Here is a 20,304-nt window from a genome sequence, read left to right as displayed (position 1 = left end):
GATCGTGACCCGAGCCGAAGGCAGTCGCTTCACCAACTGTGCCACCCAGGCGCCCTGCTTATACTAAATTTTAACCTAACTTATTAAGATACAAATATGTATTACTTTCTGAATGCTAATTATAAATACTTGTTCATTAAAATTTTTATAAATAGTATTAATACTCATCCTTTATCAAAATAAAGTATTATTTATTAGATGATAATTAGTAATGTTTTTGATGTAGGAAAATACATAACATGCATTTTAGTGTAAGTATATCCCAAATATGGCATGGGCTATACTTGTGCTAAAGATTTTATTTATTAAAGTCAATAAAACATTTATTTACCAAGTAATACACTAATTAGCATTTTTAAAATTCTTAGCATTTTTAAAAACAGATAAGAGTTGCCTTCAGTGTAAGTATATCCGGAATATTACCAGATGTGGTTACGCTAAAATGAGATAAACTCAATTTTACATTAAAAGATAGTATTTATTATTTTAATATATATATTTTAGTAAATATGTATTCCGTTTTCTGAAATGCCAAGTTACTTTGGCGCCTTGTCTTGGTGTTTACTAAGTCTGGCCCCCTGTCCCCGCGGGCGGGCGGGCGGCGCGGGGTGGGGCAGGGCCGGCGCTGGCCTGACGCTCCCCCGCCCCCGCCCCCCCTGCAGACAGGTGCTGCGGGACCATAACTGCCTGCAGACGCTGCTCCAGCACCTGACGTCCCACAGCCTGACCATCGTGAGCAACGCCTGCGGCACGCTCTGGAACCTATCCGCCCGCAGCCCGCGCGACCAGGAGCTGCTGTGGGACCTGGGGGCCGTAGGCATGCTGCGCAACCTGGTGCACTCCAAGCACAAGATGATCGCCATGGGCAGCGCCGCCGCCCTGCGCAACCTGCTGGCGCACCGGCCGGCCAAGTACCAGACCACAGCCACGGCGGTCTCCCCCGGCGCGTGCGCGCCCAGCCTGTACGTGCGGAAGCAGCGGGCGCTGGAGGCCGAGCTGGACACGCGGCACCTGGCGCAGGCGCTCGACCACCTGGAGAAGCAGGGCCTGCCCGAGGCCGAGGCCGACGCCGCCTCCAAGAAGCCGCTGCCGTCCCTGCGGCACCTGGACGGGCTGGCCCGGGACTATGCCTCGGACTCGGGCTGCTTTGACGACGACGAGGCGCCCTCCCTGGCTGCGGCAGCCGCCACCGCGGAGCCTGCCAGCCCAGCCGTGCTGTCGCTCTTCCTGGGGAGCCCCTTCCTGCAAGGGCAGGCGCTGGCCCGCACCCCGCCTGCCCGCCGCAGCGGCCCGGAGGCGGAGAAGGAGGCCAGCGGGGAGGTGGCCGTGGCGGCCAGGGCCAAGGCCAAGTTGGCACTGGCAGTGGCGCGGATAGACCGGCTGGTGGAGGACATCTCTGCCCTGCACACCTCATCTGACGACAGCTTCAGCCTGAGCTCTGGGGACCCCGGGCAGGAAGCGCCGCGCGAAGGCCGGGCCCAGTCCTGCTCCCCTTGCCGGCGGCCCGAGGGCAGGCGGCCGGAGCCTGGCAGCCGTGCCCACCCACTACTGCGGCTGAAGGCTGCCCACACCAGCCTCTCCAATGACAGTCTCAACAGCGGCAGCACCGGTGACGGGCGCTGTCCCCGCGAGCACACACGGCCCTGTCCACTGGCAGTGCTGGCCGAGCACCGTGAGGGGCCCCCGTGCAGCCAGGTGAGGCCCAGCCGGCTTGACCTCCATCTGCCAGGCAGCCAGGAGCCGGCATCCCGGGACAGCTCTGCCGCCGACGCCCGTGTGCGCACCATCAAGCTGTCGCCCACCTACCAGCATGTGCCGCTCTTCGAGGGCCACCCCAGGGCGGGCATGGGGCCCCTGGCCCCCGGAGCCCGGAAGCAGGCCTGGCTGCCCACGGACGGCCTGAGCAAGGTGCCAGAGAAGCTGGGAGCAGACACAGTGCCGCTCTGCCTGTCCCGCTGCAGCTCCCTGTCCTCACTGTCCTCGGCTGGCCGCCCAGGCCCCAGCGAGGCTGGGGACCTGGACAGTGACTCGTCGCTGGAGGGGCTGGAGGAGGCAGGACCCAGCAAGGCAGACCTGGATGGGGCGTGGCTCGGGCCCGGGGCCGCCTCCCTGCCCGTGGCCATCCCGGCACCCCAGCGGGGTCGGGGCCTGGGGGTCGAGGACACCACACCATCTAGCTCCTCGGAGAACTGCGTGCAGGAGACGCCGCTGGTGCTGAGCCGCTGCAGCTCAGTGAGCTCCTTGAGCAGTTTCGAGAGCCCATCCATCGCCAGCTCTGTCCCCAGTGACCCGTGCAGTGGGCTGGGCAGCGGCACGGTCAGCCCCAGCGAACTGCCCGACAGCCCCGGGCAGACCATGCCACCCAGCCGCAGCAAGACGCCCCCGCTGGTCCCCGTGCCCCCTGGCGAGCGCGAGAGCACCCAGTTCAGCTTGCAGTGGGAGAGCTATGTGAAGCGCTTCCTGGACATCGCGGACCGCCGCGAGCGCTGCCGGCTTCCGTCCGAGCTGGATGCGGGCAGCGTGCGCTTCACTGTGGAGAAGCCCGACGAGAACTTTTCGTGTGCTTCCAGCCTCAGTGCGCTGGCCCTGCACGAGCACTATGTGCAAAAGGACGTGGAGCTGCGGCTGCTGCCCCCGGCCTGCCCCGAGCGTGGCGGTGGCGGTGGCGGCCCTGGACTGCACTTTGCTGGGCACCGCCGGCGGGACGAGGCCGGTGGCTGCCTTGAGGGGCCAGCCGCTGCCGACCAGGAGCTGGAGCTGCTGCGTGAGTGCCTGGGGGCGGCGGTGCCCGCCCGGCTCCGCAAGGTGGCTTCGGCCCTGGTGCCCGGCCGCCGTGCGCTGCCCGTGCCCGTCTACATGCTGGTGCCTGCCCCTGCCCGGGTGGAAGACTCCTGCACCGACTCCGCTGAGGGCACACCTGTCACCTTCTCCAGTGCCACCTCACTCAGTGATGAGACACTGCAGGGACCTCCCAGGGACCCGCCTGGCGGGCATTCGGACAGGCAGAAGCCTGCAGGTCGTGAGGTCCCGGCCAGCCAGGCCACCGGCTATAGGCACAGGGCACGGGGTTCGGGCCGGAGCACGGAGCAGGCCCGGGGGGCAGGCACGAGCCGGGTGGGGCTGGAACTGCCCCTCCGCGGGCCCTCAAGCGCCTGCACGGACCGGGCCAGCCCCCGCCCCAGCCCTGCGCGCGGGGACGGGGCGCTGCAGTCACTGTGCCTCACGACACCCACCGAGGAGGCCGTGTACTGCTTCTACGACTCAGATGAGGAGCCCTCCGAGGCGGTGGTGCCCCCGCGGCGGGCGTCAGCCATCCCCCGTGCAGTAAAGAGAGAGCACCAGGCTGGCAGGAAGGAGGTGCAGGCCGTGCCCAAGGCCACACCCAAGGCCACGCAAGCCGCCCGCACCCAGCCCAGCCTCATCGCCGACGAGACGCCGCCGTGCTACTCCCTGAGCTCCTCCGCCAGCTCCCTCAGCGAGCCTGACCCCCCTGAGCCTCCGGCGCCCCTCGCCAGCCAGCCCCATGCTCCCCAGCCAGCGGCCAATAAGGTGCCAGGCACTGGGGGTGTGCGTAACGGCCCCCTGAGCCCGCGGGCGGAGACAGGCCTGCTCCGGCGCTGCGTTGGCTCCGCGGTGCCCAGGCGCCGGCTCCAGGCCTCAGGCCCACGGCGCCGCAAGCCCCAGGCTGCCCAGCCAGACAGGCGGCCGGCAGAGGCGCCCCGGGAGCGTGGGGACGAGGCGGCGAGCTCAGACCATGCCTCAGACCTGGACAGTGTCGAGTGGCGTGCCATCCAGGAGGGCGCCAACTCCATTGTCACGTGGCTGCACCAGGCGGCGGCGGCAGCCACCCACGAGGCCTCGTCTGGGTCTGACTCGATCCTGTCAGGATCCGGGCTGTCCGGGAGCTCCACCCTGCAGCCGCCCCTGCACAGGAAGGGACAGCGGCTGCAGGCGGGGAGCCAGGCAGTCAGCACCGCGAGACCAGAGAAACGGAACTCGACCCTGGCCCAGCACAGCACCAGTGGCCCCGAGAAGCTGCGCGGTGCTCAGAAGACCGCATGCAGGGTGCCAGCCGTGCTCCGGGGACGGACCGTGATCTATGTGCCCAGCCCGGCCCCCCGGGCCCAGCCCAGAGGCAACGCTGGCACCCGCGTGGCACCAAGGAAGATGGGACCCCCGAGTCCTGCGCAGCCAGCAGCCCCTGCCAAAACCCCCAGCCCCGGGCAGCAGCGGTCTCGAAGCCTGCACCGGCCAGGCAAGATCTCAGAGCTGGCGGCGCTGAGGCCTCCCCAGAGGAGCGCCACACCACCCGCCCGCCTGGCCAAGGCCCCCTCATCCGGCTCCTCCCCGGCGTCTCCGGCCTCCCAGCCCCCTACGAGGAGGCCGCCCCCAGGCGCCCAGGCCGCAGGGCCTCTCCCCGGCCCTGGGGCATCTCTGGTGCCCCAAACACCCACACGGGCCCTGCTGTCCAAACAGCACAAGACACAGAAGTCACCTGTGCGGATCCCCTTCATGCAGAGGCCAGCCAGGCGGGGGCCACCACCCCTGCCCAGGGCAGCCCCAGAGCCAGGCTCCCGGGGTCGGGCGGCAGCTGAAGGAAGCCCTGGCGCCCGAGGGGGCCGCCTGGGCCTGGTGCGCATGGCCTCTGCCCGCTCCAGCGGCAGCGAGTCCTCTGACCGCTCGGGTTTCCGGCGGCAGCTGACCTTTATCAAGGAGTCCCCGGGCCTGCTGCGCCGCCGCCGTTCGGAACTGTCCGCTCCCGAGGCTGCGCCCCCCGCCTCCCAGGGCGGCTCACCCCACCGCACTCGACCTGCGCTGCCCGCCGTCTTCCTCTGCTCCTCGCGCTGCGACGAGCTGCGGGCAGCCCCCCGGCAGGTTCCGGTCCCCCAGCGAGCCCCCGTGGCCAGGCCCAGTCCTAGTGAGCGGCTGGCCCGGCGCCCCAGCTCTGAGAGCCCGTCCCGCCTGCCTGTCCGCACCCCGGCCACCCGGCCCGAGACAGTCAAGCGCTACGCCTCCCTGCCGCACATCAGCGTGGCCCGCAGGCCCGACACAGCCGCCCCTGGGTCCACCACGGATGCTGCCCGCCGCAGCAGCGATGGCGAGGCCCGGCCACTGCCAAGGGTGGCGGCGCCGGGCACCACGTGGCGTCGCATCCGGGACGAGGATGTTCCACACATCCTGCGGAGCACGCTGCCCGCCACTGCCCTGCCACTGATGGGTGCCCCATCCGAGGAGGGCCCCAGCGGCCCCCCACAGCGCAAGACCAGCGATGCCGTGGTCCAGACGGAGGACTTTGCTGCCACTAAGACCAACTCCAGCACGTCTCCGAGCCTGGAAAGCAGGGGGCCGCCCCAGGCCCCAGTCAGCGGCCCCACTGCCCTCTCTGGCAGCGATGTGGACGGGCCCGGTCCCACCAAGGCGCCCACCTCTGCTCCCTTTGTTCATGAGGGCCTGGGGGTGGCTGCAGGGGGCTTTCCTGCCAGCCGGCACGGCTCCCCAAGCCGCTCAGCCCGTGTCTCCCCCTTCAACTATGTGCCCAGCCCCATGGTGGCAGCCACCACTGACTTGGCTACAGAGAAAGCCCCCACTGCTGCCCCCACCAGCCTCCTGGAATAGTGGCCAGGGCCGGCCTTCTAAAACATCCTTTCCTGGCCAAGGGCTGGTCTGGCGGCCTGGAGGGTGGTCCCACGGTCCATCTACCCACCAGAGCCCGTGCCCTTGGAGCCCCACTGCAGCCTGAATTGGCCTCACATCTCACGCATAGACGCTTGCTTCCGTGCTCTGGGGGCTCTGGAGGGAACGGGGCTGCCGGCTGGACCTCCAGTCCCAGCCTGGAGTGCGCACAGCGAGGCCTTCTGGCCTCAGCCTGGCCCCCATGCAGAGACCACCCTCCCAGCCTGAGCCGCCCTCTGCAGCATGCTCCAGGGCCCCGAGCTCCGCTGGGCCCAAGCCTCAGCAAGCCCTTCCCATGTCAGGAGCCGCAGGGAGGTGACAGAGCCCACCCAAGGTGGGGGATAGGGCTGGGGAGGGTGGCCCCATTAAGCAAGCACCTGCCAGCTGGGGGCCAGCCTACGCTGGGACGAAGCCTGTAATTTTGGAGGCCCGGTAATTGGTTAATGATGACTTTGCGGGTTTGTTTGCCTTCTCATCCCCAGCTGGGGAGTGTGGGGGCAGGGAGTGGCCGAGCCCGACTCAAAGCCCCCGCCCCAGACAGCGCCGCCTAGGGAGTTGGAGCAGCCTGGACGAACAGGGACCGGCCGGTGCACCAGCGGCAGGCGCAGACGGAGCCCTGGATGGGGGAAGGAGGGCCCTGGAACTGGGCGCGGTGCAGTGGGAAGGGGCATCACAGGGCGACCCTCGGGGGGGGGGTGTGTGCGGGTGCTGGGATGCCGCCAGGGTCTGCGGTGCACCCTGTGGGAGGAAGCATGTGGAGGGACATTCCTGAAGGCGGCTGCCCGGCTTTTCAATTCCCTTCTCCTTCGCCACACACACCGTGCTGGGCTCCCCGGGCTCCGCCGGGCGCACCATCTCCTCCTCGGGACAGCACTGTAGCGGCGGGCGCGGGGGATGCTGGCCACCGGGTGCTAGAGTGTTGTTGCCCTGGAGCTGGAGGCGGACAGACGAGGGACAGCAAGCCCGGAGGCCTCACTTCTTCCCCTCCCCCCACCAGGCTGCTCAGGGTCCGTGCGCGCATGTGTTCGGGGTCGGCTCCAAGGGCACCTCCTTGCAGAAAGAGCCAACGACCTCTTTCCTGCGCACGGAGGCTCTGGGGAGAAGCTGCTCTCGGCAAGCGGATCTGCTGTGACAGCCGCCGTGCCACTCCCCGCCCGGAGCCGATGCTGTTAGAATAGACGGGACACGGCCACCCAAGTCCCTTCTCTGGAGGAGGTGCGCCGTGGCGAGGCCCACCTGCAGACACCACTGTCCCGCCCCATTACCCGAAGTGCTTCCTGTGGCTGACGGTCCTCACAGGAAACCCTTGTGAGCTGTGCTGATCCCAGACCCCACAGACACCCTGCTGCTGTCATGTTGCATCACCAACGCCCCGTCCCGTGCGACGGGAGCCGGGGCCCGGCCCAAGGGCAGGAGGCAGCGGAGGCAGTGACGGTGGCCGAGCCAGCTGCGAATGGCCACAGCCCGCCCCTGGGGACACACCAGAGTGTCTCAGACTCTTCTCAGAAACCACCAGCCCTGGTCCCCCTGTAGCCTGGAGGGACGGGACTGGGGCTCCTCCAAGCTCCTTTCTGGATTTGGGACTGCCAGACATCGTGCTTGCATCTCCACAGGGCAGGTGCTCCCCGCGACGGCCTGGTGGGGGGGAAGCAGCTGCGGATCTGTCACCAGCTCGTCCAGCCACAGGGGCCCACGGCTTCGTGCACTGTGAGACCCTGGTCAGTGCTTCCGCCGCTCTGTGCCTCAGTTTCCCCACGTGGGCCGTGGGGGGAACTCCCAGAGCTACCTCTTGGGCGAGTGGAGAGACCACCAGGCCCGGGGGAGAGACCTGTGCTTCGGGACCCTCCCTCGTTGCTGCCCCCGCCCATCTGGCCACGGGCATATCCTCTCCACAGGCAGGGCAGGAGGGCAGCTCCACCTTGGTGGCACCCAGGGGGCCCATGTCCCGTCCACGCCCGGCAGCCACTTTTGCCTTTCCCAGCCCCCTGTGTGGGGGCACAGCCACACCTCATCATCCAGCCTGCGCGGGCAGCGGGCGGCGGCAGGTGGCGGTCACCGACAATCAACCTGAGTCGGGAGCTGGACGCCTAAGGTCTCAGGACCCGAAGGACCAACCGAGCCACCCACCAAGGGAACCGTGAAGGGCTCATCTGCCTCTGGAGCACTCCTGGGGCAAGCCCGACAGGAACGCCTGGGAGCCCAGGCCTGTGACTTTGGACCCCGAGCCGGATGGACACCACCACTAGCTGGGTGCTGAATTTGGGGCTACCTGCTGGAGTGGCATTACCTCACCCCTGCTGCCCCCCACCCCTGTCACCTGGCTGGCGGCCACATGCCCCCCCAGCCCGAGCCTGGCCGTCTGCGTCCATCCCCCTGCGTCTCTGCTCGTCTCTGCAGCACTACAGGACATGTGTAAATACAGCCCCACCTGCCCCCACTAACCACAGAGCCATCGTCTGGCCAAAGGAACCCACGGAGCCAGGCGTCTTACGCGCACCTTTAATAAACCCAGCTGTCGAACCGCGCCCTGCTGTCTGTGGCTCTATTTCCAAGGGGCGCGGGTGGGGTGGGGCTGGGAGGGGCCTGGCCTCCGCCAGGAGGCAACACGCTAGGACACCTTTCAGAAATCCTCCTCGGGCAGATCCCTGGAGGCACAGCTGGAATGTGGCCTGGCCCCGGGACGGCAGCACAGCGAGGTCAGTGCGGGCGCCCCTGCCTGACCCCTGGTGGCGGGGGTGGGGGGGGCTCCGGAGAGCAGACAGCACTTCAGAGCCAGGCAGTGCCCGGAGACCAGGGCCAAGCAGGGAGGGGCGAGGCGCCTCGCACCGGGCGGGCTGTTAGCAGCTGTGGAAGGGTGCTGATGCGCAAGGGGGCCCAGCCTGGGCAGGACGGTCTTGGCGTCCACTGCCATCATGGGAGCCAAGCGTGAGCTTTCTGTACACTTGTGCCCCCAGGCCTCCTTTCTGGTTCCCGGTTTTGGGGGTCTCTCAGGATTAAGCAGACTCCCCTTCTTCAGGGAAAGAAAAACACCTCTGGGATGCCCCACCGTGCTGCCCCGGAGCTTCCAGGGACCCCAGGAGAGGGCAGTTCACAGAGGCACTGTGCAGGGGCCAGGTACAGAGCAGATTGCACCTGACGGGCTCAGTGGGGGCGCCCCCAAGCAGCCTGGCTTCTGTGATGCCTCTTGCAGCCACTGTTGCCCTGGTCTTCCGAAAGTCTGTCTTTTAGGGTGAAAAGCCCTTTTCAAGATCTGCTTCTATTCCGTGGTCCCCAGACCCACCCACAGGCGAAGCTTGCCAGGATGGAGGCAGCCAGCAAGGGCTCGCGTGGGAGACAGGCCAGCTTGTCCTCGTGGAGCCCGGCCAGGAGCCCCGTGTGATGCAGTCCCACAGCTCCCAGGCCGGCCCCGCACCCCGACCGTGAACCTGCCCTGCGGGAGCGCCCACACCTTAGGTCAGGGTGCTCAGGGTCCTCAGGGGCGGCACCCACCAGAGGCCCCATCTCACATCTGGGCCCTACCGGGCAACGGCTCCTCGCATAGCCACAGCCACTGTGGTGGAGGGAACAGAACCCCCAGCCTCCTCGGGAATCGCGGGGCCCTGCAGTTCAGGCAGAGATGGACAGAGGCAGCAGAGTGGGTCCCACCAGCTCCGTCTATTGGGGACGACGCGGGGAAGCAGAGTCCGCAGAGGGAAGGAGAGGAGGGTGGACGGTCTGGCCCTCGGGTGCTGGGGACCCCACGTGAAGTCCTGTCTGGGCTCCACGGCCCCGGGGTGAGCAGCATCCACACCAGGTCCCAGGCCTGACCCCCAGAGAGGAGCTTGTGCCCGGCTGTGTCCCCAGGGCTCTCTGGGTACCAGGGCACACACACAGACCATGGGACCCGGGGGGCTTAAGCTGTGCCAGGTCAGGTGTCACGGGGAGCCGGGGGTGCCCTGCCCAGGGCAGGCAAGCAGGCAGACTGCTCAGCCCAAGGAGGCGGCCATGGCTCCTGGCAGCGCCACTTGCTTCACCTGGCTGACGTCTCGTTCCAGCTCCTCACCCGCTCGCCACAGCTCCTCACACTTCTGCTTCAGCCTATCGCCCGCCTGCTGCAGCCGCTGGTTCATGGCAACGTAGGCTCGGCTCCGCTGGTAGAGCTGTTCCCGCTGGGCCTCCGTGTCCTCTGCCCCCCCAGAGAGGCCTAGGGAGTCTGGGGGTGGGACACGGCGCACGGGTCAGGGAGGGGCGGGGAGACGACACAGCTTATCCCCTCAGCGAAGCACACCACTGGAGGGGACGGATCACTGAAAAAGCCTGGACCTGTGTCCTGAGGCCCTGCCTGGGTATGCGGCCTCCACTCCTGCAGAGGGCGGCGACCCCATGATGGAATCACAGAGCAGGCTGGCTCCCACCCGGCTCTGAGAGCCAGATGCTGCGTCGTGCCTCCCCAAACCTCCTCCCTGGCCGCGCAAGCTTGCGAAATCTAACAGGGAGGTGGCCCCGTTCCCCGTGCCCCTGCTTCCTAGAACAGCACAGGCCCAAGGAGGGCAGCGCAGGACAGCAAGGGCTGCAGGCCGCCCAGAGGCATGTCGAGATGCTCTCCACCCTGCCTGGTTCCCCGGTCTTTGATTTCAAGTCACTTTATCACCTGTGTCGGTACTAAGGAGGGACACAGGCCACACAACACACACGGTCGCAGGCAAGCTCCCCCTCTGCGGGCCCTCGCACAGCCCGGGCCTCAGTGTCCCCTCCCTGGGAACGCTGGTGGACACACTCCATGGGGCTGCCCCGTGCAACAGAACATTCCAGTCGGATACAGAGCCAGCCACCGGCCGTGAGGGGCTCTTGCGCACACGAAATACAGCCACATGGAGCAAAGCACCAAATTTTTCCTATTACTTTGTTTTTTTAAAATTCCCAAAGCATTTCTTAGCATCTCCGGTTTCCCAGACTAATGGTGAATGTCTCTTCCACCAGCGTAACCCGAGGGCGTGCGCTGTACTGTTGGCCCCAGTGCTCAGAACAGTAGCCCTGGCCAAGAGAACAGTCTCTGTGAATGTTCGATGAATGAACACACGAACCCCATCAAGCAGAACACAAAATTCACCCGACCACTGTACGCCCAATGCTTCTGTCTTCAGAACCAGGGGTGGACGAAGGTTTCCCACAAAAGGCCGGGCATAAATATTTCGGCTTTGCACGGCTGGCCGTCCCAATGTGCCCTCTGCCACACGCCTCCAGGGCGGCTGCTGGGCATGCACGCCATAGGCATGGCTCTGTGCCCACTCGACCTCGTGGCCCTGAGACCCCAACTTCCTGCCATCTCCCTTGTCACCGCGCGTTCTCACCCCCGCAGGTGAAAATGAAAAATCCATTCTTTTTTCTTTAATCTCCACACCCAGCGCGGGGCTCGACCCCAAATCGAGTCGCAGGCTCCCGCGATTGAGCCGGCGGGGCCGGGAAATTGCTCTCTTAGCTGCCAGGCTGTACGAGAAGAGGCGGCGAGCGGGATCTGGCCGGGGTCGGGGGCCGATCCGTGCGCCCCCCTTCACAGGCGTGCAGAGCGAGCTCAGAAGCGGTAGGGACGGCGCTCGGAACCCCACGGCTTCACGGGACCTGCTGCCCGGGCTGGAGCTGGGGTGTGCTCCCCCCACCCCTCGTTGCTGGGGTCTCAGGGTCGTCCCTCCCCTGCTCTTACCTTCCAGGGCCAGCGCGGCGAAAACGGGGTCGTCGGAGGGCGCACCCCGCACGTCCTCCAGGATCTGCTCCACCGTGGGGGGCGCCGGGCGCGTGGGCAGCACCACTCGCTTCTTGGCCTTGGAACCCATCCCTGGAGGCGAGAGAAATGGGCGTTGACCGGGGCGTCCACCCCTCGGCCTTTTCCTGGGCCCTTCCTCCCGCCCAGCAAACTCCTACACACCCGCCGGAGCCCCGTTCCCGGGGAAGCCCGCCCCGCTCTGTCCCACCCCTTCGGGTTCGCTTCGCCTCTGGCCCTCCCAACGACCGAAACATGGGGCCAGGGGTTTCAGCGCCCGGCTCCATCTTTGCCTCAGTTTCCCTGTGAAAGCCTCGAGCGCACCCACCGCCTTACCCTGGCGCGCGTATAGACTCGCCAGCGCCGCTGAAAACCAGCTTCCGCTTCCGGTCGCAGCGCGGCCCCGCCCCCAGGCGCTCGGGGCACACTTCCTGCCTCCTCCCGCTCCAGTGCGCCCCTCGTCGCGAGGCCACGCCCCCTTTTAAAGGGGCCGCGCCCGCGAGGGTTCCAGTGCCGTCAGACCGGACCGAGAAGTACGCGATCTCAGCCTCCCCGGTTCGCGGGTCCTGGAGGAGCATGGGGTGGGCGTGGGGTCCTGTCTCGGCCCCCCTCACTGCGTCACAAAACACAGAGTACTGGTTTTCTGCCTAAAGGGGACAGGGCGCACAACCCACGTGGCTGTCGTGGGAACACAGTTACTGCCCGTGCAAGGGTGGTGGCTGTGCCAGTTACCGGGCAGCTGGCCAGGGACGCTGGACGCAGGTCGGCGTCGCCCCTCCGGTCCCTAACACCTCCCGCCTGGGCTCCTTCCCTGACGGCTAAGGTGGGAAGACAGGCTGAGCAGAGGGCGGGTCTGTGCCTTTCAACAGCTTAATTGAATGTAAGCTACACACCGTACAGTCCACCTGTGTAAAGTGTGCTGTTCGGTGGTTTTGGGAAAGATGTACAACCGTCGCCGTAGTCTGGTTCCAGAACATTCCATCCCCCCAAAAGGAAGCCATGTGTCCATCTGCCGTCACTCTCCGTCCCTCTCCCCCGGGGCCCCCACGAGCCCCCTTCCTGTCCGCGGATGAGCCTGTTCTGGACGTGTCACCCACATGGACTCACACCTCGCGTGGCCTTCCGTGTCTGGTTCCCTCCCTGAGTGTCCTGGGCCTGGGGTCTGTCCCCGGGGCCGCGCGTGTGGATGGAAAAGCGTTTGAGAATCATGCTTCTGTGAGTTCTCAGTGTTAAAGAGAAACTTGCCCAGCAGGATGGAGGGGAACTTAGGGAGTTACGAATGCAACCCTCCACCTGGCTCAGGCCCCCTTGACAACTGGGGTCTCTGGAACCTGGGCTGACCCCCTTTCCTCTGTGGGCCGCTGGGTCCTGCGGTCCTGATGTCTGGGAGAAGACAGTTTCCACGCCTGCACAAGGGAAACCCCAAGCATGACATGGGGATGGGGGCCTGCCCCTTCCCCAAAGGAGACCGCAGACTTGGCACCTCCTATTCAACCTTTATTTGCAAACTCTGAGGTCGGACGTGGTGCCTGAGACTCTGGATGGTGTCTTTGCTCCCCTTGCCCCTCCCCCCCACTTCTGGGGCTGGGAAGGGATGGTTGTCACAGCCTGACCTCTGCCCCACCCCACCCCACCCCCACCCCAAACTGTGTAACTAGACTTTTCTCTCTCTCTCTTTCCCCTGGACCTGCCAATTTCAGGTCCACGGTTCCATGTAGGCCGCCCCTGGCCTGAGGGCCTCAGTGATCAGCCAGAGCCTTCTCAGGGCAGGTTCTCGCAGCCCCAGCCCGGGTACCAGTCTGAAGCAAAGGAGCAGCACAGCGGTGCCTGGCCCCTCGTCAGATGTCTCTAAGTTCCTGCCAGCAGCCGGACCTGGGGTGGTGATGGGGGAGGCCCCCGCATGGTGGCAGGCAGCCTACAGAGAGGACGCTGCAGAGGAAGGGGCTCCCAAAGGCCATGGCCAGCAAGGCCAGGACTGCAGCCTGGGCTCGGCCATGGTGGCAGCTGGGGTGGGCCACTGCGGTGGGCCAGGGGGTGCTGTTGGGAGGGGCAGGGCCCGAGCAGGAGCCCCGATGCTCGTCCAGCATGTAGGCAGGGGGGCAGGTCGTGCAGTTGAGTGGGGAACCGCCGCGGCAGGTGTAGCAGGAGGGGTGGCAGCTCGAGCAGACGCGCAGGGCGGGTGTGGCCGAGTGCCCCGGCCCAGCGGTCACTGCCTGCCGGGTGTGGCTGAAGTACCTCGGGGGACAGTAGGAGAGGCAGAGGTGGCCCAGGATGTAGGCGGGGCTGTGGCATTCTGCGCAGGGGACACACACATGGGGGGGTGAGGCCGAGGCCCATCACCCTGCCTGCCCTCCCGCCCCGGGCTGCACACGCACACTGCCCGCGGCCGCCACCTCCCAGCAGGCAGGTTGGGCCACGCCAGGCACTCACCCTGGCACAGCCCCTCTGTGTCCCGCTGCACACACGCGCTGCTGGTCACCTGGGGGCCAGGGGGCCGCGCCGTCATGTCCTCGGCCGTCCCATACAGCAGCAGCGTGTAGCGGTACAGAGTCCCTGGGCAGGGGTTGCGGTGGGCACGGGGAGGAGGGGCAGAGGCTGTTGGCAGCCTGGTCCCGCCCTTCTGGGCCCCTCTCCCCAGCCACCCGACCCCAAGCTGGAGTCCCAGACCCAGACAGCACCCAGGCTGAGCACCCACTGTGCACCGGGCACCGAACGCCGATGGGAACATATGATGTGCCAGACACACCGGCTTCGCCTCTCGGGGAGACCACTGGGAGCCCCTGGCAGTGGGGTACCTGGGTGGCTCCAGAGCCCGAGGCCCCAGCCTGCATGCAACTCTCACCCGTGTTGAAATAGTAGCCCTTGTTTTCCAGGCCCAGAGTCCACGAGCCCTGCGGGTCCTCGTCCCAGAAGTGGGTGGACATGAAGATCCAGTTGTTGTAGCCTTGGCTGCTGACATCCAAGGGTCTGGGACAGAAGGCGGGGGCGGGGGGTGGAGCGGGCCACATGTTGGCTGCCGGGAGGGCTCTCACGGGGTGGGGGGAAGGGCTCGGGCCGGGGGGGGGGTGGAGGGCAGGTGTCTGGCCGGAGCAGACCCACCCAGACCCTCCCTGACCCCACAGTGTGCATTTGCCCCAGGCCAGGTCCTCCGCCCCGGTACCTGATGGCCACGAGCGTGGAGCGGGTGCCCATGGGGCTGGTGAGCGAGATCTCCAGGTCCCCCCGGCGGCTGTAGGACAGTGACAGTTGCACCTGCACGTGCTCCAGTGAGCGGATGTAGTTGGCATGGCCAGCGCAGGCCGACACATTCTTCCTCACTTGCATCAGCGGCAGGATGGGGCTAGGGGTGGCGTGGGGGGTGAGGGCCCCTCCTGCGGGCCTGCTGGGGGGATGGGCAGCCAGCAGGTGGGGTGTGGGCTCAGATCGTGGGGCTTAGCCTCTCCTTTGATAGATGAGTAAGCAGAGGCCTCGGGACCAGCCTCCCACGTGTTTGCCAACCTCCCCCCCCCACGGTAATGACAGGTGTAGGGAGATGACAGGCAAGCACAGTGGGGGGAGGGCGGCTGAGGAGGGCGCTCACGTGGGGGTGTGTATGATCCGGATGGCGCATTTCTGCTGGGGCTGTGTGGGCAGCCACGTTCGAGCCATGTCCACCAGCAGCCTGGCATCCAGCAGCCCGTAGCCATAGTGGTGGCTCACTGTGTGGAGGGGTGGTCATCACTCGCCCCACGGGCGTGGCATCCCCACCTCCAGCTGGCCCTGCCTCACCTTGGCGCCCCACACCGTTGGTCCTCCAGTCCTCAGCCTGGAGCTGTGCTGGCCTGGACGCCCGGACCACCAGGTGCTGCATGTCCCTCCACGTCAAGAACGGGCTGGGGGCAGGTGAGGGCAGGTGAGCTGGGGCCACGCTGGGGGGTGAGCGCGGTAAGCGGGCTCCCCTCCGTCACCTACTTGGCCTCCAGAGCCAGGGCGATCATGCCCGCAGCCAGCGGGGCCGAGGCCGAGGTGCCCGTGTGTTTGTCCGTGCACTGGTGGTGCAGGTCTGTGGTGACCTAGGGGCAGACAGGGGCGCTTGGGGGGCCCGTACCCATGAAAACCCAGACTTGGTTCAAGAAAGTGCCGCAGAGATCCCACCAGAAAAGGGCCCTGGGGAACCCGCCCTGCTTGGAAGACAGGAGGATGTGTGAAGGGGTGTCACGGGGCAGCCCTGGGAGGAGGGGAAGTGGGGAGCAGGAGGGAAGGTGGGGGGAGGGGACAGTAGAAGGGGGGAGGAGGGAGTGACTTAGGAGGAGGGAATGGGAGAGAAGGGGGCAGAAGGGAAAGTGAGGGATAAACAGGTGGGAAGGAACAGAGTACAGCTGGGGAGGGGGCAGGTGAGAGGGGCAGGGGACAGGAGTGGAGGGGTGGGGGCGGGTGGGAAGGGGGCAGGGGACAGGCAGGAAGGGAGCAGAGGTCAGGAGGGAAGGGGCAGGGGACGGTGGGGGGGGCGGGGACGGTCAGGAGGGGGCGGGGACGGTCAGGAGGGGGGCGGGGACGGTCAGGAGAGGGCGGGGACGGTCAGGAGAGGGCGGGGACGGTCAGGAGGGGGCGGGGACGGTCAGGAGAGGGGCGGGGACGGTCAGGAGAGGGCGGGGACGGTCAGGAGGGGGCGGGGACGGTCAGGAGGGGGGCGGGGACGGTCAGGAGGGGGCGGGGACGGTCAGGAGGGGGGCGGGGACGGTCAGGAGAGGGCGGGGACGGTCAGGAGAGGGCGGGGACGGTCAGGAGGGGGCGGGGACGGTCAGGAGAGGGGCGGGGACGGTCAGGAGGGGGCGGGGACGGTCAGGAGGGGGCGGGGACGGTCAGGAGGGGGGCGGGGACGGTCAGGAGAGGGCGGGGACGGTCAGGAGGGGGCGGGGACGGTCAGGAGGGGGCGGGGACGGTCAGGAGAGGGCGGGGACGGTCAGGAGGGGGCGGGGACGGTCAGGAGAGGGGCGGGGACGGTCAGGAGAGGGCGGGGACGGTCAGGAGGGGGCGGGGACGGTCAGGAGAGGGGCGGGGACGGTCAGGAGGGGCGGGGACGGCCAGGAGGGGCGGGGACGGTCAGGAGGAGGGCGGGGACGGTGGGGGCCGGGGACGGTCAGGAGGGGGGCGGGGACGGTCAGGGGGGCGGGGACGGTCAGGAGGGGGCGGGGACGGTCAGGGGGGCGGGGACGGTCAGGAGGGGCGGGGACGGCCAGGAGGGGCGGGGACGGCCAGGAGGGGCGGGGACGGCCAGGAGCGGCGCGGGGACGGTCGGGGGGGGGCGGGGACGGTCAAGAGGGGCGGGGACGGCCGGGGAGCGGGGCGGGGACGGTCGGGGGGGGCGGGGACGGTCAGGAGGGGCGGGGACGGTCAGGAGGGGCGGGGACGGTCAGGAGGGGGCGGGGACGGTCGGGGGGCGGGGACAGGCCGCAAGGAGGAGCCTGTCTGGCGGACTTGGGGTGCGGACACTCACGATCTGCGGGTCCGCGGCCACGCCGCTGCTGTAGGTGGTGGTGAGCGTGGAGGCGCAGGCCTCGCTGTACCAGGGCACGCGGCCCTGCCAGGTGGTGCTGCCCACCGAGAGCGTGTGGATGCTGTTGGTGTAGCCGTCACAGTTGCAGTTGTCATAGTGCAGGCCGCCGTTGCCCGACGCCCAGACGAAGAGCGTGCCCAGCCCACCGCGGCCCTGCACACAGGGACGGGGGACCGGGATGGGGGCGTCGGCCTTGGGAGCAGGCCCAGGCCCGCCGAGGCCCCGGGGTGCGCTCACCTTGGTCACGCCGCGCCTGAAGGCCTCCCGGGTGAGGATGCCGGGGCCGTCCACCGTGCGGCCGTCGTCCTCGGGGCCCCAGCTGGCGCTGTAGATGTGGATGTGCTGCGGCTGCAGGCTCAGCGACTGGGCCTCGATGACGTCCGTGATGGTGCCATCCAGCATGCGCACGCCTGCACGGGCCGCGGCGGGAGGGGCGGGAGGGGACGTCGGGCCTCTGTGCATGGCCCCGCCGCACCCCACCCCTGCGGGTTTGTCCAGCTCCCCGGGAGGGATGGAGCATCCGTGCGGGGCCCCGCACGTCCCCCCCCAAGGTGCCGTCCTGGGGCTGCCCGCGAGCTCTCGATCCGGCACCCCGGGCCGCCCAGCGTCCCGGGGCCCGAGGAGCCGGAGCCCGCGTACCTCCAATGCGCGCATTGTAGGCCACGCCTGTGCCGCAGAACCCGTTGTTTGCCATTGCTGCCACTTCCCCAGCACAGCGGGTCCCGTGCCTGGTGCCAAGGGGGGAGGGGAGCCCGTTACAGCCCCCCACCCACCGGGTCCCCGCAAGGCACGGGGCGGGGGCGGCCCTCACACCCTGGAGGACGCCAGGCTCACCGGTTGTCATCACTGGGTGTGTATCGCGGCTGGGGGTCTGGGTCATAGTCATTGAAGTCGTAGCTGGCCAGGGGGTCCTGGGGGCGGAGCGGGGACATGAGGGCTGGGGGGCCGGCTGTGGGACCTGGGGCAGCCCCCACCCAGCACTCCGGTCCCCGTGGTCTCACATAGTTGGCCCAGAGGTCCGGGTGGTCCTTCTCGATGCCATCGTCCAGGACAGAGACCACAATGCCCTGGCCCGACAGCCCCTGGCTCCAGACCTGCAGGATGTTCAGGTCCGGCTGCACCTTGTTGTTCTGTGCAAGGCAGGCGCTGGGGTCAGTGGGGCTCTGGCCCCACCGGCCCCCACCACCCAGCCCGGCTTGCTCACCATGTACCACTGTTTGGAGAACCAGGGGTCTGTGGGTACCACCGCCGAGCGCTTCACCCGCCGCTGGAGCGTCTGCTGCTCAAACCACTGCACCTAGAGGCGGATGCACACTGCAGGAGGGGGCTGGACCCCAAGAACCAGCCTACCCTCCACCCAACGGTCCTGCCCCCACACCCATGCCCCTTAGAGGGCCCTGCCCCTCCCAGTCTCTCCCACCGATTCCTAGTCAAAGGGCCCCAGGGCTGCTTCCACGGTCGGCAGGCCTCTTCCTCAGGTCCACCAAGGGGAGATTGTGGGGCCACGGCTGGGTGGGATGTGTCTGCGTAGTCCACTGCCTGTCCTGGGTCCCTCATGGTGTGGAACAGGGCCCGGGACCTTGTGTTTGCTGAGGCTGCTCTTTGGGGTCCCCATGTGCCTGAGGCTCTGCCTTCAGAGGGGACCAAGGCCCTCAGATCACCAGTCACCTGGGCCCACTGACATGTGGCAACTGCTCTTGAAGTCCAACCCTGCCCCTTCCCTAGTCCCTGTTCTAGATCCTTCTGCCCAAGACCTGCCCATCTCCCCCCTGTAGTGGCCATTTCTCTCTACCACTCCTCCCCACCCCTCAAAAGACATCCCAGGATGGCCATACCTGCCTCCTCCCGGGTTCCCCCTCAGCCCCCGTGCCTCTCTACAACACTGCAGCATCACTCCCTGCTGAGACCCTCCTGTGCTGCCCCCCTTTCCAGGGCCCACAAAGCTTTGCTTAATCTGGCCCTCACCAGCTTCCCTCTGCTACAATAGCCACAGTGGCTCCCTCACCCCAGGGCCTTTGCACATGCTGTTCTGCCTGCCCCAGGCTGTTCTTCCTCAGACCTCTGCCCTTCCTTTTTTCCTTGTTGATCTCCCACCCCCCAAACCAGTTCATATGCCCTCCCCCCCATCTGTGATGGGGCAATTGTCTCCCCATTTGCACAGCTTCAGACGTGGGAGCTGGCCCTGATTTCTCTCTGTCCCACAAATCCAATCCATTGGCAAACCCTGGCCTCTCTCCTGTAGACCCCATCTGGAACCAGCAACTCCTGCATCCAGTGCTCCTAGTGGGTTTCAGGTTACCAAGCCTCTTACCTCCATGCCAATCAGCCCCGCGGCCCAGCCCATACCCCATCATGACTCCTGAGGGCTTGCAGATTCAGCCTCACTCCCCAGCTTGGCATCTAAAGCCTTTTCCCCCAGTCTGGCACCTCTCTGAGCATCTCACAGTCTCGCTGGGTGACTTTAGGCAAGGTTCCTACTCTGGACCTGTTGCTTCTGTCCTTAAAAGGGCCAATTCCCTTCCCTCCATTCCAGGAACTAGAACGGTACCTGCCGTCTTTATGGAGTACAGAGGAACCTTGATCTTTCAGGGTGAGCTAGAGGAGGGGAGTGGGGGGAAGCGGGGAGACAAGAAATGCTGACAGTGGGCCAGGCCCTGAGGCGAGCACGGCACCCATTCGTGACCCATTGCTCTCCACAGATGGTCCCCACTGTACAGAAGCGGGGCGGGGGGGGGGGAACCAAGTGGAAACCCAGACTAAGAGAGAGCAGGTGCCTTGAATAACAGGAGGTGGCCCAGACCACCAGGCCAGGCTCACCTTGGGGTCTTTCTTTAGGCGCAGGCGATGGCCCCAGTGTGGGGTCAGGGACTGCTGGACCACGCCCCGGTGCCGCAGGTGGTAGTACTGCCCGTCAGGAAAGATCTGGGAAAGTGGGGAAGCATCTGCAACCATGGCACCTGGCTCCGAGATGGAATCCCCCAGGACAGTGGCCCACACCTCTTGCATCCTCCACTCAACCAGGTGCCCTCTAGAGGTCCCAGAATCTGAAGCTGGTCGAGGCAAGGGTGGGCTGGGGGTTCTTGGTATCTTGGGTACCCCTCCCGTCTCCGGGGTCTGGGGTCGTCCAGCCCCCGCCCCTCCTGTCCACTTGGGTCCTACCCACCTGCCCCAGGTTGACGAAGCCGAATTTGCGCGCCAGGCGCTCGGCCTCCCGGTAACCCTGGGACACCCGCACGGCCCAGCTGCTGACATAGATGGGGGCCGGGGCCGAGGACCACCCCACAGGCAGGGGGCCAACGAGGGCCAGGCCCAGGGCTACGACTAGGCGCAGCCAGAGCGCAGTCTGGGCGGGCCGCAT

At 66.7% G+C, this 20,304-nt stretch overlaps 3 protein-coding genes across 3 annotated transcripts in view; 1 reads left to right on the top strand and 2 right to left on the bottom strand.

Annotated features, from left to right (window-relative positions):
- Positions 1 to 5,616, top strand: part of APC2 (APC regulator of Wnt signaling pathway 2) — a 17,411-nt gene extending 11,795 nt beyond the window's left edge. The window contains exon 15 of the mRNA XM_088023557.1: positions 663 to 5,616. Within this exon, the coding sequence (XP_087879683.1) occupies positions 663 to 5,616 (4,954 nt within the window). The remainder of the gene's footprint in view (positions 1 to 662) is intronic.
- On the bottom strand, positions 458 to 11,800 carry CUNH19orf25 (chromosome unknown C19orf25 homolog). The gene is made up of 3 exons (XM_028126174.2): positions 11,747 to 11,800; positions 11,354 to 11,485; positions 458 to 9,865 (listed from the first exon to the last, which is right to left on the bottom strand). The coding sequence occupies exons 2-3, from the start codon at positions 11,481 to 11,483 to the stop codon at positions 9,639 to 9,641; spliced, it is 357 nt and encodes a 118-aa protein (XP_027981975.1). The 5' UTR covers positions 11,484 to 11,485; positions 11,747 to 11,800; the 3' UTR covers positions 458 to 9,638.
- Positions 11,743 to 20,304, bottom strand: PCSK4 (proprotein convertase subtilisin/kexin type 4). Its single transcript, XM_088023556.1, has 16 exons — positions 20,110 to 20,304; positions 19,764 to 19,868; positions 18,151 to 18,243; positions 17,948 to 18,076; positions 17,781 to 17,857; positions 17,586 to 17,674; positions 17,184 to 17,356; positions 16,887 to 17,099; positions 15,362 to 15,462; positions 15,179 to 15,282; positions 14,991 to 15,108; positions 14,571 to 14,792; positions 14,253 to 14,377; positions 13,841 to 13,963; positions 13,330 to 13,703; positions 11,743 to 12,057 (listed from the first exon to the last, which is right to left on the bottom strand). Exons 1-16 carry the CDS (start codon positions 20,302 to 20,304, stop codon positions 11,743 to 11,745), a joined length of 2,556 nt encoding a protein of 851 aa, XP_087879682.1.

Source organism: Eumetopias jubatus, unplaced genomic scaffold (assembly GCF_037043125.1).
Source record: "Eumetopias jubatus isolate StellerSeaLion01/CBP00866 unplaced genomic scaffold, mEumJub1_p1.0 scaffold_1, whole genome shotgun sequence".
Lineage (NCBI taxonomy): Eukaryota > Metazoa > Chordata > Mammalia > Carnivora > Otariidae > Eumetopias > Eumetopias jubatus.
This window is presented reverse-complemented; position numbering and strand designations above follow the sequence as displayed.

Bases quoted from the DNA above. Each gene is read 5' to 3' on its own strand.
- CUNH19orf25 (XM_028126174.2), bottom strand. From the start codon at position 11,483: ATGGGTTCCAAGGCCAAGAAGCGAGTGGTGCTGCCCACGCGCCCGGCG. The intron at 9,866-11,353 runs GTAAGAGCAGGG...TCCCACCCCCAG, and splicing joins CGCCGCGCTGGCCCTGGAAG to ACTCCCTAGGCCTCTCTGGG.
- PCSK4 (XM_088023556.1), bottom strand. From the start codon at position 20,304: ATGCGGCCCGCCCAGACTGCGCTCTGGCTGCGCCTAGTCGTAGCCCTG. The intron at 15,463-16,886 runs GTGAGTGTCCGC...GTCTGCCCCTAG, and splicing joins TGGCCGCGGACCCGCAGATC to GTCACCACAGACCTGCACCA. The intron at 15,109-15,178 runs GTGAGGCAGGGC...CCCTCCACACAG, and splicing joins CAACGGTGTGGGGCGCCAAG to TGAGCCACCACTATGGCTAC.